General features: G+C 48.7%; 1 protein-coding gene across 5 annotated transcripts in view; it reads left to right on the top strand.

The window, feature by feature from the left end:
* lrrk2 (leucine-rich repeat kinase 2) overlaps positions 1 to 18329 on the top strand; it is a 234783-nt gene that overhangs the window by 141289 nt on the left and 75165 nt on the right. For all 5 annotated transcript variants that reach the window (XM_070897488.1, XM_070897489.1, XM_070897487.1 and 2 more), the window contains one exon: positions 17479 to 17665. In XM_070897488.1, coding sequence (XP_070753589.1) covers positions 17479 to 17665 — 187 coding nt within the window. The remainder of the gene's footprint in view (positions 1 to 17478; positions 17666 to 18329) is intronic.

Genomic DNA, 18329 nt, shown 5'->3' with positions numbered 1-18329 from the left:
GTCAGCCACAAGGTCACGGTTGGATGCTGGGGGATAAAGGATATGGGTTTGCCAGCTGGCTCATGACCCCCCTGCGTAAGCCCCAGATGGAAGCCGAGAAGCGGTATAATGAAAGCCATAGCTACACGCAGTGTCGTGGAACAAACAATTGAAGTTCTTAAGCAGCCTGGACCACAGGAGGCAACCTACAATACCACCCTGAGCAGGTCGCTGAGTTTATTGTGGTGTGCTGCATGTTGCATAACCTAACTATGAGGAGAGGACAACAATTATCAGATGGGACTGCCGGTCTACCTCAGGAGAAGGGGAGGCAGAAGAAGAAGACTAGGAGGAGGAGGACCTCTGGGAGGGAAATCAGCCTGGCGATGAACCCATGCCCCATGCCCCCCCGCAAGACTGGAAAAGCCCTGTGGTAGTTACACAGCTGCAAAACTCTTGCGTCAGCTTGGCCTGGCCTTGGCCATTGTTTCCAACCATTGTATTCATGTTTTACCTTATATTATTAGAAGACACTTCAGGACAGTTGTAAAGTTAAATAAAAGAATTTAATAATGAAAGACAAATTTGAACATTTTTACCTGAAACATATATAACCACCCCCCCGCCACACCGAACATTCAATAATATTTTTAATACAACACAACAATAGCATGTGAACATTTATAAACAAGAACTAACAATATTAAACCCCCCTCCCACCCCATCTGCGGCTACGCTTCCCTCCTGATCCTTGCCCCCCCTCCCCCCCCCCCCCATGTCTTAATACCCCTCGTTTTAATCCCTGAGTAATGGGACCAATGCATCTTGCAGCAGGGGACCTCAAGGCCTGCTGCTGTGGGGGTTGATGTTGGCAGCATCCCTCAGTGGCTGGAGGAGAAGATGTTTCGGAAGAAACTTCTTCCAAGCCAGAAGGAAGTTCTTCCTCCTGACTCGCATCTGTCAGGGTTGTTGGTGGGACGGCAGCTTGGGGTGCAGTGCCGTCTCCTGACACTATCGCATGCGGCAAGGCATGGACAGCATTAGTCGTTTGGCCCATTGCCACAGCTATGCACTCCATGCCCTCCATTATTCGAGCGACATTGCGACAATGTTTCCAGTCAACCCACCAATCGCCTGGAGGAGCTCTCGACCGATGTCGACGCGCTTTCTTGACAGTGCGACCATGTCCTCGTTAGGATCTGCCCTTCTCAGCGTGTGCCTACCTTGCCAATTCAACCTCCGTGGGGTCGGCATGGGCACTGTACACCTTGAAATCGCCTGCTGCAAGCCGCTTGGCCCTGCTACTTCATCTGTTGATGAAGACGTGGCCGCAGATACAACAAGTGACATTGGCTCATCGTCGTCCTCCTCTTCTTCCTCCCCTTCACTGGTGTCCTCTGCACCCGTGGTGATGATTACCTGCAATGGGACAGATGCTGCCTCTCTTTGCGCCTTGGGAGTCTGGGGATCTGCAAAACATAATTGAGCTTATTAGAACAGAAGGGTAGACATGAGAATGCTTGCACTGCGCTGGCATACGTAGGAGAAGTAACAGTACTGCAATAAATATGAATGAGAGACTTTACATATATGATTACATCATATGGTTGTACATCTATGGAGAGCTGTGGAGGTTGGATCATTGAATATATTTAAGGTGAAGATAGACAGATTTTTGAATGATAAGGGAGACAAAGGTTATGGGGAGCAGGCAGGGAAGTGGAGCTGAGTCCATGATCAGATCAGCCATGTTCTTATTAAATGGCGGAGCAGGCTCGAGGGGCAAAATGACCTCCTCCTGCTCCTATTTCTTATGTTCTTATGTTGTTAACCTGAGAGTAGTACAAAAGCTGCATGCATAACATGACATCATTCATATATTATAATGAACTGCCGTTACATTACTTTGAATTAGCATTGGTTTACCACTGCTTTACACATTACTCAGGTGGCGCAACAACGGGATCTGCATTACCACGGGTAGCAGAGCAACTGTGGCTGCCCACCAGTGCCGCAGCGCGTTCCTCCAAGTCCGTCAGAAGGGTCAGCTGGGCAGGGCCTCCTCCTGTGCACCTGTGCTTTGCCCGATTCTTAGATATCTTCCTCTGCCAATGTGACCAGCATGGCATAAGCTAATTGACTAGGTACTATCACGGAGAGGCAACAGATTCTAATGTTATATGCTAATACAGTTTGTATCCACAATGGATACATGGTTATAACATCAATGTTTAGAGAAAATATTTAATAACATTATGTTAAGTAATTCATGCTTGACAGCAAACATCTTGCGAACAATCTCCAGGAAGGGCCCCATCCACGGGCCGTTGCATTCGGCGCCTGAGGGGAAGTAGGCAGTTTATTTGACTCGATGGAGGTCTCCCGGGATGGCGGGGGGCGGAAATCAGGACCACTGGTATGCTCAGCAATGATAGGAGTGTAATGGGAGGGGGCACCATGTCCATGGGCTATGCTTGGAGAACTCCATGTGGCTGGAGCTAGTGTCCCAGGGCAGACAGTGAGCCAGGGCAGCTCTCCCCCAGTCCAGGCATGGTCACTGTGTCAGTGACAGCAGCCAGAGAGACTGACACAGTCTGGGTAAAGGTGACCGGACCCCTCAGTGCTCAGTCATGCCTCATTCACCAACGTAACCCAAAAGGAGACGGTGCCAAAATTAGACTTAAAAAGTGTAGGTTCCGAACCAAGTCCAAATCTTAGCACCGATTCGACACAAGAATACCCAGCTTAATTATAATCCGCCAGATTTACATATTCAGTGGATCATTACAATTTAAAATCTATTTAATACTTACTCTTGCCGAAGCAACCAGGCTGTTCCACCTCTTGCGGCACTGGTCCGATTCCCTCCGCTCGTGGGACACCGAGGACACCACATCGGCGATCTCGCCTCAAATCTTTTGATATTGGCAGGGTGGAGGTTTCCCACGCCCACCCCGGGTTAATTGGGTCCACCGATTCTCCACCTCGTGGACTAAGGCCTCGTTCTCTTCATCGGAGAAGGGTTTTGCCCTCCTTCTCCCTGAAATTTCACTCTCCGAGTCTTCACGAGACATCTCAATTTATAATTTCAAACACTCTCTCCTTCCACAAGCCCCTCTCCACCACAAACACTCTCTCTCCCTCCCTTTGTCTTCTGTGCATGCGCAGATGACCCCTGACCTCCCAAATCGCGGGGAAACTTCTTTGCAAAAAAAACCCCGCATGCGCAGAACAGCCGTTGCTATGGACACTAGCCTTCCACATCGCTAAAGCCCATTTCACATTGCCAAGGCCCATTCCACATTGCTAGGGCTGTCGCCTAAAATAACTAGCCGAAAGTAGCGCTCAAAAAAATGGGCGATCTTCCAGCAATCCTGAAAAATAAAAAATCACTAAGGCCGGAACATCGCCCATTTTTTGGGCGATAGCGATCTGAGTGGAAAGTCTAGTCCCAACTCTCTGCCCACGGAGGCCCTTTTCCTTTGCATGTATGCGATGACAGATCACAAGTGCTGGGTTTAGGCGCATGCGCTTAGCATATCTAAACCCGGAACTTGCAGGGACCCTGCGGGTACATGCGCACTTCGTACACACCCGCGGGGAGCATGATTTCCAGTCCAATTTACCACTTCCCACACCAGCCATCCTTCGGGTCTTCAGTGAATGAGATCCTAAATTATGTTTGCTTGGCTCTTGGGAGCAGTTGCATTAACCACTAGAAATTGAGCTGAGATTCCTGAATTCATTTTGTAGGATTGTGACACCCTACAGAGAGGAAACTTTCATCTCATGAGTCTGGACTGAATTTAGTTCCCAGTGTTGAAGGGGCACTATGCTGTAGATCATCATACCACCCAGCTCCTCAGTGTTAACTGTCTAACTTAATGGCAATGGATATATACAGCCAGATTTGAAAGAAAAGGTGTTTGTGTGCATATTCAATTACAAATGAGTAAAGTAGTTTAACAAAAAAAAGCCCTGCACTTCAAAACCAGACTGCACTTGTCAGAATACAAACTTTCTGCATGTTCATAATGTTTCTTTCACAAGAGTATAAATTTGATCCTCCCAGGGGAAGGGGTGCAGAATTCATTTTTGTAAGAGCTCATCATCATCATCATCATCATCATAGGCGGTCTCTTGTATCGAGGATGACTTGCTTCCATGGCAAAAAGGGATGAGTTCACAGGTGTTTCAATGAAGGACCTAATATTCCAGGTCCCGAACTACATGTTTAAGAGCTAACTTTGTAAGAATTACATAGAATTTGCAGCAGAGTCAGAAACAGGCCATTTGGCCCAACTGGTCTATCCTGGTGTTTATGCTCCACACAAGCCTCCTCCCACTCTACTTTCTTCTTATCATATCAGCATATCCTTGCCGTCTTCTCCCTCATACTTATCTGGCTTCTCCTTAAATGCATCTCTGCTGATCGCCCCAACTATTCAATGTGGTAGCAAGTCACACATTCCAAGTACTCTCTGGGTAAAGACGTTTCTCCTGAATTCCTCATTGGATTTATTAGTGACTATCTTGTATTTATGACCTCTACTTTTGGACGCCCCCCACAAGTGGAAATTTCTTGACGACGAATACCCTATCGAACCCCTTCATAATTTTAATGACCTCTATTAAGTCACCACGCAGCTTCCTATTTTCTAGAGAAAAGAGCCCCACTCTGCTCCCAATTGCCAGCCTCAATCTGCTCAGTCTTCCATGTCTCAGTTGCCCATTCCCTTCTACCTGCCAACCCCAGGACCTTAATCCCATGCCACCACTAAAGCCCAACCTGACCCTCGGCTTCAAACTGGTGAGGTGCACCATGCAGGAGGGGTAGATCTCTGAATCTGACGATGTGCCTTTGTCTTTGGCTCATTGTCAGAAATTTCAAGTATTCACAACATTCACTGGCTACCTCTTTGGAATATTTTAGCTGTTAACTTGTTGGCACGTGTAGTTCAAGTGCTTTGTTGGAACACTTTTAAAATTGCTGAAGTATGGATAATGATGCATTAGCTGTGAAACTGCAGTGCTATGTTGATTTGTAGTGCAATGTTCTGTTGACTTAGTAATTATCATTGATTTACATAAGGGGAAAAGCAGGCAACTAACTGTACTCTGACTCTACTGAGGTAGAAACACTTTCATTTTAACGGTCACATTGCCAAGCAGCTCATTTTAAAATCATTCAGTTTTATTCACAGTCAGTATGACGGCATACTCAGAGTACGGCATCATACCGCCTTTAAAATTGACCGCAAGATTGAGATTTAATCCCAAACTTGCGATCTGTCAATTTCCGACCGCATCAGCTTCGTTGCACATTTCACCTACCATTGAAATCAACATGCTGGCGAAATGTTGGGCTAATTGCCCCTCTACTAAGCATTAATTACCCTGAAAACGTCTGGTGCAAACAGGAGCAGGAACCTGTAGCACAGTGTAAGGGGATGGGGGATAAGAAAATTGTGTTAGTTGGTGGCTGCTGACTGACCTTTTGAGTGTTTCCAGCATTTTCTGATTAAAAATTTACTGGCCAGACAGAGAGCTCTTTTCATGTGTCAAAATCTTTCCCGATTAGTTCTTGAACCCAGAAATTAAGCACAGTAAACACTAGCAATAGGCACTCGTGTGTGTTGATTATTTCTCAACATATTACAGGTTGAACCTCTTATCTGGGACTCCCTCATCCAGCACCACCCCTTGTCCAGGACCATTCCCGAGTGGTGCATGCGCAGAATGCAACCGTCAAAATTTTACTCACCAAAATAATCTTTCTCCTCAATCAGCTGCCTCCTCCTCCTCGCCCTGCTGGAACTCCAGCAGCCACAGTCCTCGGGCCAGCTGCTCCTCCCCACAGCGCTCCCTCCAAGGGGTCAGGCCGACTCTCCGGGGCCCGCTGACTCTTCGAGGCTCCCTGCGCACTGACTGACTGATAGTCCAGTCAATCAGTGCACACACACACTTACCTCAGCAACAGCATTTAAAAGCCCAGTCCACCCAAACACGTGACCTCCCCCCCCCCCCATCCGGCAAAATCCCTCATTCGGGACAGGCCAGGTCCCAAGGGTGCCGGATAAGGGAGGTTCAACCTGTACAATCAAACAATCCGACTGATTTATAGAAACATTTTGCACTGGGGTTTCCTTCTTTATGGGCACAATACAAATAATGGAGCATCTGATGTAACACTGAGTAGGTAAGAGCAGTACATCTAGCAATTACAGTATTATTATTTATATATAGTTATGAAAGATGTTTTACCTAGGATTCCATAGGATTTATAGCACAGAAATGGACCATTCGGCCCAACAGTCCATTCGGGTGTTTATGCTCCACTCGAGCCTCTTCCCGTCTTTCCTCATCTAACTCTATCTGCATAATCCTCTATTCCCTTCTCCATCCAATGTTTGGCTAGCCTCTCCTTAAATGCATCTATACTATTCGCTTCAACCACTCTCTGGGAGCGAGTTCCATATTCCCACCATTCTCTGGGTAAAGAAGTTTCTTCTGAATTCTCTATTTGGTTCCTTGGGGACTATCTTATATTGATAGCCTCTAGTTGTGTTCTTCCCCACAAGTGGAAAAATTCTTTATCTACTCCCTCAAAACCTCTCATGAGACCTATATTAGGTCAACCCTCAGCCTTCACTTTTCAAGAAAAAAGAGACCCAACCTGTTCCTCCTTTCCAGATAGGTAAACCCTCGCATTTCTGGTATCCTCCTTATAAATCTCCTCTGCACTGTCTCCAATGCCTCTATCCTTTTTATAATATGGCGACTAGAATTGTACGCAGTAGTCCAAGTGTGGTCGAATCTGCTCACTATTCCAGGATCATTCTGGAATGCAAAGAGAACTCCCGGCTACTATTCTCGACTGCTAACCATCTTCTTAAACCCCTCTCCCCTGTCTCCACCACACTCACCTTCAACAACAAGTACAAGGAGCTCATGGACTACTTTGTCTCAAAGATTGATACTATCTGATCAGCTACCTCTGCCACTTCACCTAGCCCACCGGGCCAAACTTTTCTGAGGTTCCCCCCCTGCTCTGGCCCTAAACTCGCATCTTTCTCCAGTTTCTCTCTGATCTCCTATCTTGACCTCTCCACGCTCATTTTGCCCATGAGACCCTCTTCCTGCTCCCTTGACCCTATTCCCACTAAACTGCTGACCACCCAATTTCCTTTTCTGACTCTCATGTTAGCTGACATTGTTAACGGTTCTCTCTCCTGGAGTACAGTTCTGGATGAGCAGAAATGTTCTCCAATTAAATATTGGGAAGACCGAATCCATTGTCTTTGGTCCCTGCCACAAACTGCATTCCCGAGCCATCCGACTCTATCCCTTCCCTCGCATCTGTCTGAGGCTGAACCAGACTGTTCGCAACCTAGGTGTCATATTTGACCCTGAAATGAGCTTCCTGCCACATATCCGCGGCATAACTAAAACCGCCTATTTCCGCCTCCACAACATTGCCCGTCTCCACCCCTGCCTCAGCTCACCTGCTGCTGAAATCCACTTCCATGCCTTTGTTAACTCTAGACTTGACTACTCTTAATGCACTTTTGGCTGGCCTCCCACATTCTACCCTACGTAAACTAAAAGTCATCCAAAACTCGGCAGCCCATGACCTAACTCGCACCAAGTCCCGCTTAAACGTCACCTCTGTGCTCGCTGACCTACATTGGCTCTGATACGTCCTTACTACACAGTATAAATGCACACGAGGCCCATGCTTGAGAGGAGGTCAGTCTGTGACCTGTCCTTTATTCCTTAGCACTCTAGTGATGAAGGTGGGTGGAGCTTCCCCTTTTATACCTGAAGGTCCAGGTTAGGAGTGTCTCCCACCTAGTGGTCAGTGTTCTCATGATGTACAATTTAGGTCAGTTTATACATGGGTTACAATGCTGGATGAATACATGACATCAGCTCCCCCCCCAAAGTCTTATTGGGATCACAGGTTGAGTCTCTCTGGTGGTTTACGCTCCCTTATAGAGCGCCTGAGTTGGGGCTCCGGTTGTTGGGCGCTGGCCTGAGTGTCTGCTGTTTGCAGTGCCTCAGGCCTGTCCGGAGTGCCCACAGTGACTGGGCTCTCCTCCCTTTGGTTCAGGTGTTCGGTCACCTGTGGTGGAGTGAACTCTATATCGTGTTCTTCCTCTGCTTCTTCTATGGGGTTGCTGAACCTCCTTTTTGTTTGATCCACATGTTTGCGGCAGATTTGTCCATTGGTAAGTTTAACTACCAGAATCCTATTTCCCTCTTTGGCAACCACAGTGCCTGCGAGCCATTTGGGCCCTGCAGCGTAGTTGAGGACAAAACAGGATCATTTACATCAATACATCGCGCCCTCGCATTCCTGTCATGGTAGTGATATTGTGACTGGCGCCTGCTCTCGACAATTTCTTTCATGGTGGGGTGTATAAGGGATAATCGGGTTTTGAGCGTCCTTTTCATTAGCAGCCCTGCGGATGGAACCCCTGTGAGCAAGTGTGGTCGGGATCTATAGGCCAACAGGAGGCATGATAAGCGGGTTTGCAGGGAACCCCCTTGGATTCTGAGCATCCTCTGTTTGATTATCTGCGCTGCTCATTCTGCCTGGCCGTTTGAGGCCGGCTTGAACGGTGCCGTTCTAACATGGTTAATTCCATTGCCTGCCATGAAGTCCTGGAATTCAGTGCTTGTGAAGCACGGGCCATTGTCGCTGACCAAGATATCCGGTAGACCGTGGGCGGCGAACATTGCCCGTAGACTTTCTACTGTGGCAGAGGATGTGCTTGAATTTAAAATGTCACACTCGATCCATTTGGAGTAGGCGTCTACTACAACCAAAAACATTTTCCCCATGAAAGGACCTGCGTAGTCCACATGGATGCGTGACCAAGGCTTGGCGGGCCATGGCCAGGGGCTAAGGGGGGCTTCCCTGGGCGCATGGCCCAGCTGGGCACACGTGTTGCACCGGCGAACACAAAGTTCCAGATCTGCGTCTATCCCTGGCCACCAGACGTGTGACCTGGCAATTGCCTTCAGCGTGACAATGTCCGGGTGCCCATTGTGGAGTTCTCTGATGAACACCTCTCTGCCCATCTGGGGCATGACTACGCGGTTTCCCCACAGTAGGCAATCGGCCTGAATCGAGAGTTCATCCTTGCGCCTGTGAAATGGTTTAAATTTCTCAGGGCATGCCCTGTACGTGGCTGCCCAGTCCCCATTCAGGACACATTTCTTGACTAGAGACAATAGCGGGTCTTTATTTGTCCAGACTTTAATTTGACGGGCTGTCACGGGTGAGCCTTCGCTTCCGATAGCTTCAACAGCCATGACCATCTCAGCACCATGCTCGGTAGCACCCTCAGTGGTGGCTAGTGGGAGTCTGCTGAGTGCATCGGCGCAGTTTTCGGTGCCCGGTCTGTGCCGAATTGCGTAGTCATAGGCAGCTAACGTGAGTGCCCACCTCTGTATGCGGGCCGATGCGTTTGCATTTATGGCCTTGTTGTCGGCCAAAAGGGACGTTAGGGGTTTGTGATCTGTCTCCAGCTCAAATTTCCTGCCAAACAGGTACTGGTGCATTTTCTTGACAGCATATACACATGCGAGCGCCTCCTTTTCTACCATCCCGTAGCCCCTTTCTGCCTGGGACAGACTCCTGGAGGCATAAGCTACCGGCTGTAACTGACCCTTGGCATTGACATGCTGCAACACACACCCGACACCATAGGACGATGCATCGCACGTTAACACAAGTTTCTTACATGGGTCATATAGCGTTAACAGATTGTTAGAACATAACAAATTGCGTGCTCTATTAAAAGCCCTTTCCTGGCTGTCCCCCCAGACCCATTCGCAACCTTTGCGTAGGAGCACGTGTTGCAGCTCTAGCAGCGTGCTCAATTTGGGAAGAAAGTTACCAAAATAGTTCAGGAGCCCCAGGAACGACGCAGCTCCGTCGTGTTACGGGGTCTGGGTGCTCTCTGGATCGCTTCCGTCTTGAATGCAGTAGGGCTGATCCCGTCTGCTGCTACCCTCATCCCCAGGAATTCTACCTCTGGAGCTAGGAAGATGCACTTCGCCTTTTTCAGTCGCAGACCTACCCGGTCCAGTCTGCGTAGCACCTCCTCCAGGTTGTGGAGGTGTTCTTCAGTATCGTAACCCGTAATGAGGATGTCGTCCTGAAAAACCACCGTCCCTGGAATCGACTTGAGGAGGCTTTCCATATTTCGTTGGAAGATCACGGCGGCCGAGCGAATCCCGAAGGGACATCTGTTGTACTCAAACAACCCCTTGTGTGTCGTGATGGTGGTCAGCTTCTTCGACTCACTCGCCAGCTCCTGTGTCATGTAAGCTGAGGTCAGGTCCAATTTTGAAAAAACTTTGCCACCGGATAGCGTCGCAAAGAGGTCCTCCGCTCTCGGTAGCGGGTACTGGTCTTGGAGTGACACCCGATTGATGGTGGCCTTGTAATCGCCAGATATCCTGACTGACCCATCCGCCTTGAGCACCGGCACAATCGGGCTCGCCCAGTCACTGAATTTGACTGGCGAGATGATGCCTTCCCTCAACAGGCGGTCCAATTCGCCTTCTATCTTTTCCCGCATCACGTACGGCACCGCTCTGGCCTTGTGGTGTACTGGTCAGGCGTCCGGGTTTATGTGAATCACTACCTTGGCCCCCATGAAAGTGCCAATGCCGGGTTGAAATAATGAGTCAAATTTGTCCAGGACCTGTGAGCATGATACTCGCTCCACAGAGGAAATTGCATTGACATCACCCCATTTCCAGTTCATGACAGCAAGCCAACTCCTCCCCAGTAGTGCGGGACCGTCCCCTGGGACAATCAGAGTGGCAACCTGTTCTCCGAATCTTTGTGGGTCACGACTACCGTGGCGCTGCCTAGCACCGGAATGATCTGCTTTGTGTAAGTCCGTAGCTGTGCGTCAATCGGCGATAATTTTGGCCGCCTGGCCTTGGATGCCCACAACTTTTCGAACTGTTTGATACCCATCAGGGACTGGCTGGCACCCGTGTCTAACTCCATTGATACTGGGATGCCATTGAGGAGCACTTTCATCATTATCGGTGGCGTCTTGGTGTATGAACTGTATACGTGCTCCACATGAACTCGCTGAACTTCAGCTTCCAGCGATTTCCCCCAGTGTCCATTTCTGCAATTTCTGCAGGTATTTTGCTCATCTCTGCAAACTCCGGCTGAATGTATGCCTCCACGCCTCCAGCATGAGTTGCGGTTTGAAACAAAAGGTCCCTTGCCAGTCGATCGTCCCTGACTGCCCCTGTTATTGTCCTTGAGTGCACCATTAACAGGTGTTGATCGCCCCATTACTGGCCGCATTGTCCCTTGCAATGGCGTGAATCGCTGTTCAGCTTGCCATTGTCTCTGTCGAACTCCCCCTCTGGGTTCGACTATATGTTGGGGCATGCCTGACTGCCCTTGTCCGCCTGGAGAACTGTGTGCTGCTTTAACAATGTTGAATCTCTGTCCCAACCATTCCTTAACACAGTACCTCTCGTCTGTTCTGCTAGTGGCCATGCTCGCGTGGTTTAAATCCCAGTTTCTTGTCACCATTGATACGTCCTTACTACACAGTATAAATGCACACGAGGCCCATCCTTGAGAGAAGGTCAGTCTGTGACCTGTCCTTTATTCCTTAGCACTCAAGTGATGAAGGTGGGTGGAGCTTCCCCTTTTATACCTGAAGGTCCAGGTTAGGAGTGTCTCCCACCTAGTGGTCAGTGTTGTCACGGTGTACAACTTAGGTCAGTTTATACATGGGTTACAATGCTGGTTGAATACATGACAGGCTCCCTGTTGAGCAATGCCCCGATTTCAAAATTCTCATCCTTGTTTACAAATCCCTCCATGGCCTCGCCACTCCCTTTCTCTGTAATCTCCTTCAGCCTCACAATCCCCCAAGATATCTACGCTCCTCAAATTCTGCCATCTTGGATATACCTGATTCTAATTGCTCAACCATCGGTGGCCGTGCCTTCAGCTGCCTAGTTCCTAAGCTCTAGAACTCGATCCCTAAACCTCTCCGCCGCTCTACCTCTTTTTCCTCCTTCAAGACGCTCTTTAAAACCTACCTCTTTGACCAAACATCTGCCATAATTTCTTATCTGGCTCAGTGTCAAATTTATTTTCTTGTTTTCTAATACTCTTGCCTTAGGATGTTTTACCACATTAATGGCACTGTATAAATACAAGTTGTTGTTGTAACCAAGGTTCGATGCAAGTTCAGCATAACTTCACTACTTTTCAATTCTGTCCCTCTAAATAAACTAGTGCTTGTTTTGCTTTTTTATGGCCTTGTTAACCTGTGTCACTACTTTTAGTGATTTGTGTATTTGTACTCGGAGATCCCTTTGCTCCTCAACCCCATCCAGACTTGTGACCTCCCTATTCTTCCTACTAAAATATAATACCTCACATTTATCTGTGTTGCATTCCATTTGCCAATTATATGCCCATTCTGCAAGTTTATTAATGTCTTCCTGTAATTTGTTGCAGTCCTCCTCAGTATTGGCTATCCCCTCCCCCTGCCCCCCCCAAAAAAAAAAATTGGTGTCATCTGCAAATTTAGAAATTGTGTTTTTTATTCCAAAGTCTAAATCGTTAATATAAATTGTGAACAACAGTGGTCCCAGCACTGATCCTGTGGAACACCACTACCCCCCTTTTGCCACAGTGAATAGCTATTCTTTGTCCCTATTCTCTGCTTTCTGTCTTGAAGCCAGCTAGCTATTCATTCTGCTACTTGTCCCCTGACTTTGCATTCTCTAACCTTATTCATTAGTGTTTTATGTACCTTATCGAAAGTCTTTTGAAAATCTAGATAAATGACATCTACTGCATTACCCTTGACTCCTCTCTGCTACCATTTCAAAAAATTAAATGACGTTGGTCAAGCAAGACTTTCCCTTTTGAAATGCATGCTGACTATTCATTGGTATATTTTTGATTTCTAAATGTTCTATTGTCTCCTTTCATAGGGATTCCATTAATTTTCCTACCACCGATGTTAATCTGACTGGATATAGTTCCCTGGACATGTTCTATACCCCTTCTTAACTATAGGTATTCTGTTGGCTATCTGCCAGTCCTTTGGCACTGCACCTTGTTCGAACGAATTATTAATTATGTGTAGTAATGCCTCTGCTATCCCTTCCCTAGATTCTTTTAAAATGCATGGATGTATTCTGTCCGGACCAGGGGTTTTATCCTCTGAGTTTGATTAGTTTATTTAAAATATATCCTTTTTATTTTAAATGCAGTTATCTCATTACCAATCTCATCATCCGATGTCATATCCACCTGTTCTATCTCCCTGGTAATTGCTGGAGCAAAGTAATTATTTAATATTTCTGCCATTTTTCCATCGCTGCCCGTGGTAGTATTTTGTCCATCCCTATTCCCATTCCGACTACCTTTTTAAAAAAAATTTCTGAGCCTGTAAATTATTTTGCTATTTTGTTTTATGTTCCTTGATAATTTAATTTCATAGGGCCTAGAACGGCGCAGTCCCGACCTGGACGCCCGTTTTTCGGGCCACAATGTGCGCCTAAAAAAATCCTCCATACTCTCCACCTCCCTGCAGGTCCTCTGGCCCTCGGCGCAGCGCAGCACGAGCTGTGGGGGGGCGGAGCCAGGTCCCTGCGCTGAAAACAGTGCCGTGACCTCTGCACATGCGCGCTACAGTGGGCACGCAAGTGCAGTAGCTCCAGGCGCCCGAAACTGTGTGGGAGGGGCCCGAAGCACGCAGCCCCTAGCCCTGGCCGAATGGCCTCACTGGGGCTGCGTGAATAAGGCTCCTCCCACGGCCAGCTCCTGCTTTCCGCCCCCCCCCCCCCCCGACCAGACCCGACACCGCTCCCCCCCCCCCGCCTCCGGACCGGACCCGACACCCGCTCCCCGCCCCCTCCCCCCACCCCCCCCCGGGTCTGGACCCAACCCGACCCGCGCTCCTGCTCCCGCTCCCCCCCCCCCTGCCCCGACTGGACCCGACCCGCGCTCCCAACCCCCGACCCGACCCCCGCCCCCCCCCCACTGGACCCGACCCGACCCGCGCTCCTGCTCCCGCTCCCCCCCCCCCCCACCGACTGGACCCGACCTGACCCGACCCGACTCCTGTCCCCCGACCCAACCCCCCCACCCAGACTGGACCCGACCCGACTCCCGCTCCGCCCCCCCCCCCCCCCTGACTGGACCCGATCCGACCCGCGCTCCTGCTCCCGCTCCCACCCCCCCCCCCCCGACTGGACTGGACCCGACCCGACCTCCTCCCGCTCCTCTGCCCCCGGACTGGATCCGACCTGACCTCCCCCTCCCCGACCTGACCTCCCCCTCCCCGACCTGACCTCCCCCTCCCCGACCTGACCTCCCCCTCCCCGTCCTGACCTCCCCCTCCCCGACCTGACCTCCCCCTCCCCCCCGACCTGACCTCCCCCTCCCCCCCGACCTGACCTCCCCCTCCCCCCCCGACCTGACCTCCCCCTCCCCCCGACCTGACCTCCCCCTCCCCCCCCGACCTGACCTCCCCCTCCCCCCCGACCTGACCTCCCCCTCCCCCCCGACCTGACCTCCCCCTCCCCCCCGACCTGACCTCCCCCTCCTCCCCGACCTGACCTCCCCCTCCCCGACCTGACCTCCCCCCCCCCCTGACCTGACCTCCCCCTCCCCCCCTCTCTCCCTCCCTCCCTCCCCCCTCTCTCTCTCTCCCTCCCCCCCTCTCTCTCTCTCCCTCCCCCCTCTCTCTCTCTCCCTCCCCCCCTCTCTCTCCCTCCCCCCCTCTCTCTCCCTCCCTCCCTCCCCCTCTCTCTCCCTCCCTCCCTCCCTCCCTCTCTCCCTCCCCCCCTCTCTCTCCCTCCCCCCCCTCTCGCTCCCTCCCTCCTCTCTCTCTCTCTCTCTCTCTCTCTCTCTCTCTCTCTCTCTCTCTCTCTCTCCCTCCCCCCCCCTCTCTCTCTCCCTCCCCCCCCCTTCTCTCTCTCTCTCTCTCTCTCTCTCTCTCTCTCTCTCTCTCTCTCTCTCTCTCTCTCTCTCTCTCTCCCTCCCTCCCCCTGACCCGACCCAACACCATCTACCTGTAAATCTGGTGCTGGGGACGGGCCCTGCCCGAAGTCTCGGGCCGGCCTGTTCAGCCTCACAGGTAGGAAGATGGTTTATTTAATCTTTTCTTTGCTTATAAATGTTTATTCAGGTTGGATTTATTTGTATAAGTATAAATAAGGATTTATTATAGAATTTAATGACTTCCCTTCTCCCCCCCACCTCGTTCTGGACGCCTAATTTGTAACCTGTGCCTGATTTTTTTAATGTGTAGAACAGGTTTTTTCAGTTCTACAAAAATCTTCACTTGCTCCATTCTAAGTTAGTTTGGAGTACGTTTTCACTGTGGAAACTTTGAAATCAGGCGTCAGTGGCCGGACACGCCCCCTTTTGAAGAAAAAATTCTGTTCCAAAGTAGAACTGTTCTACCTGACTAGAACTGCAGAAAAAAAAATGTGGAGAATTGCGATTTCTAAGATAGTCCGTTCTCCACCAGTTGCTCCTAAAAATCAGGCGCAAATCATGTGGAAACTTGGGCCCATAGTTCCTCCTTGCCTTCCTAATTGTTTTTTTGACTTCTCTCCTAATCTCTTCGCATTCTCCCTTATCATGCTCTCCCCTGTTGTCCATGTACTTAATGTATGCCTCTTTCCTTACCCTCAATTCATTCATTTATTCATCAAATGTATATCTGCCATAACTAAAATATATATAGCTGCCTTTTTAAATCCCTTCAAACAACATTAAACACTATGTAGATTGTAAATCATCATCATCATAGGCAGTCCCTTGAAATCGAGGAAGACTTGCTTCCACGCTAAAAGTGAGTTCTCAGGTGACTCTACAGTCCAATGCAGGAATTGCAGTCTCTGTCACAGGTGGGGCACACAGTCATTGGAGGAAAAGGTGGGTGGGGAGTCTGCTTTGCTGCATGTTCCTTCCGCTGCCTGTGCTTGATTTCTGCGTGCTCTCGACGACGAGACTCGAGGTGCTCAGCGCCCTCCCAGATGCTCTTCCTCCACTTTGGTTGGTCTTTGGCCAGGTACTCCCAGGTGTCGGTGGGGATGTCGCACTATATCAAGGAGGTTTTAAGGGTGTCCTTGAAACAGTTCCTCTACCCACCTGGGGATCGCCTGCCTTGTAGGAGTTCCGAGTAGAGCGCTTGTTTTGGGAGTCTTATGTAGGGCATGAGGACAATGTGGCCCGCCCAACAGAGCTGGTCGAGTGTGGTCAATGCTTCGATGCTGGAGATATTGGCCTGATCGAGAACACTGACGTTGGTGTGTCTATCCTCCCAGGGAATTTGCAGGATCTTGCGGAGACATCGTTGGTATTTCTCCAGCGACTTGAGGTGTCTTCTGTATATGGTCCATGTCTCTGAGCCGTACAGGAGGACGGGTATCACTAGAACCCTGTAGACCATACACTTAGTGCCAGATTTGAGGGCCTGATCTTCGAACACTCTCTTCCTCAGGTGACCGAAGGCTGCGCTGGCGCACTGGAGGCGGTGTTGGACCTCGTTGTCGATGTCTGCCCTTGCTGATAATAGGCTCCTGAGGTATGGAAAGTTATCCACATTGTCCAAGGCCGCGCCATGGATTTTGGTGACTTTGGGGCAGTGCTGTGTGTAGAAGACTTCTGTCTTCTATTTACATATATTTACATATATCCTGGTTCAGCAATCTTTTCTGTTTGCTGACTGGCTAAGATTCAGGAATCCCAGGTTTGCATATGCACAACGGTGCGCCACAATGTTGCGCACAACTCTGCAGAGTTTGAAAGCAACTTTTTGAAGCAGGGTTCACACGAGGTAAGTGTGGATTTCGGTCGGATGTTGGCAGCGTAATCCTTAGCTATGCTGCCAACCGCGCATTCAGGTCCCCCACCACAAAAGATATTGCATTAACTAATTTTAATGAGCCATTAAGTTAACCTGAAGTGATTTTTTTCTGTTTAACTTGCTTAAGTCAAGGCATCTAAACAGAGAGTGGCATTGAAGATGGTTTTGAAGAAACAAATATTCTGTATTCCCTCTCTCCTTGGTTTTATAACTGATGCATTGCGAAGTATCCTTTTAATCATTTCCATATCTAGTACAGTGTGAATGAAATGTTCATACTGTAGAAATTCTGACAAAGGTTCATTGATTCGAAACATTAACTCTGCTTTCTCTCCACAGATGCTGCCTGACCCGCTGAGATTTCCAGCATTTTCTGTTTTTCTTCCAGACTCCAGTATCCGCAGTATTTTGCTTTTGTAGAAACTTTAATGGTGTGTATGTTGAAGTTAAGCTCAATGTTTGAGAGATCTTGAGAACCAAGATATGAAAACACTTGATAATTCTGCAGATTGAAGAATTGATTGTTTTTCACAGTCTGATCACCATAAATTTAAATTTATTTTTCAATCAATAATCTAAGATGTCTTTATTTTCTCTCTAGTTTACGAAGTGTAAACCTAAGTCACAATAACATATCAGAGCTTCCTGGGCCTGTACATTGGGAATCTTCAAGTTTAAGGGAGCTGATATTCAGCCATAACCAAATCAGTGTTTTGGATCTGAGTGAAGGAGTGCACAAATGGTCAAGACTAGAAAAATTGAATCTTAACAATAACAACTTGAAAGAGGTGAAATTTTAAGTTTTATTTCAGTAAACCCTGTAAATTGAATAACCTGTTGTTCATGGTTTCTTACTTGAACCTTTCTGAAAATTAGAAAGAGCATAAAAAAAGATTTGATAAGGGGGAGGTACTAGACGGGCTGGCTGTATTAAGGTAGATAAGTCACCAGGACTAGATGGGATGCTGAGGTAGGTAAGGGTAGAAATTGCGGAGGTATTGGCCATAACCTTCCAATCCTCCTTAGATACGGGGGTGGTGCCAGAAGACTGGAGAATTGCAAATGTTACACCCTTGTTCAAAAAAGGATGCCAGAATAAACATGCAAATACAGATCAGTCAGTATAACCTCAGTAGTGGGGAAGCTTATAGAAACAATAATCCGGGATAAAATTAAGTTACTTGGACACGTCTGGATTAATTAAGGAAAGCCTGTACAGATTTGTTAAAGGCAAATCGTGTTTAACTAACGATGAGGTAACAGAGGGCAATGCGGTTGATGTGGTGTACTTGGATTTTCAAAAGGCGTTTAATAAAGTGCCACATAATATGCTTGCCAGCAAGATTGAAGCCCATGGATATGAAATTGGCTAAGTGATAGGAAACGGAGAGTAGTGTTCCCCAGCGGTCGGTACTAGGCCCACTGCTTTTCTTGAAGTATATTAATGAGTTA

Source organism: Pristiophorus japonicus, chromosome 13 (assembly GCF_044704955.1).
Source record: "Pristiophorus japonicus isolate sPriJap1 chromosome 13, sPriJap1.hap1, whole genome shotgun sequence".
Lineage (NCBI taxonomy): Eukaryota > Metazoa > Chordata > Chondrichthyes > Pristiophoridae > Pristiophorus > Pristiophorus japonicus.
This window is presented reverse-complemented; position numbering and strand designations above follow the sequence as displayed.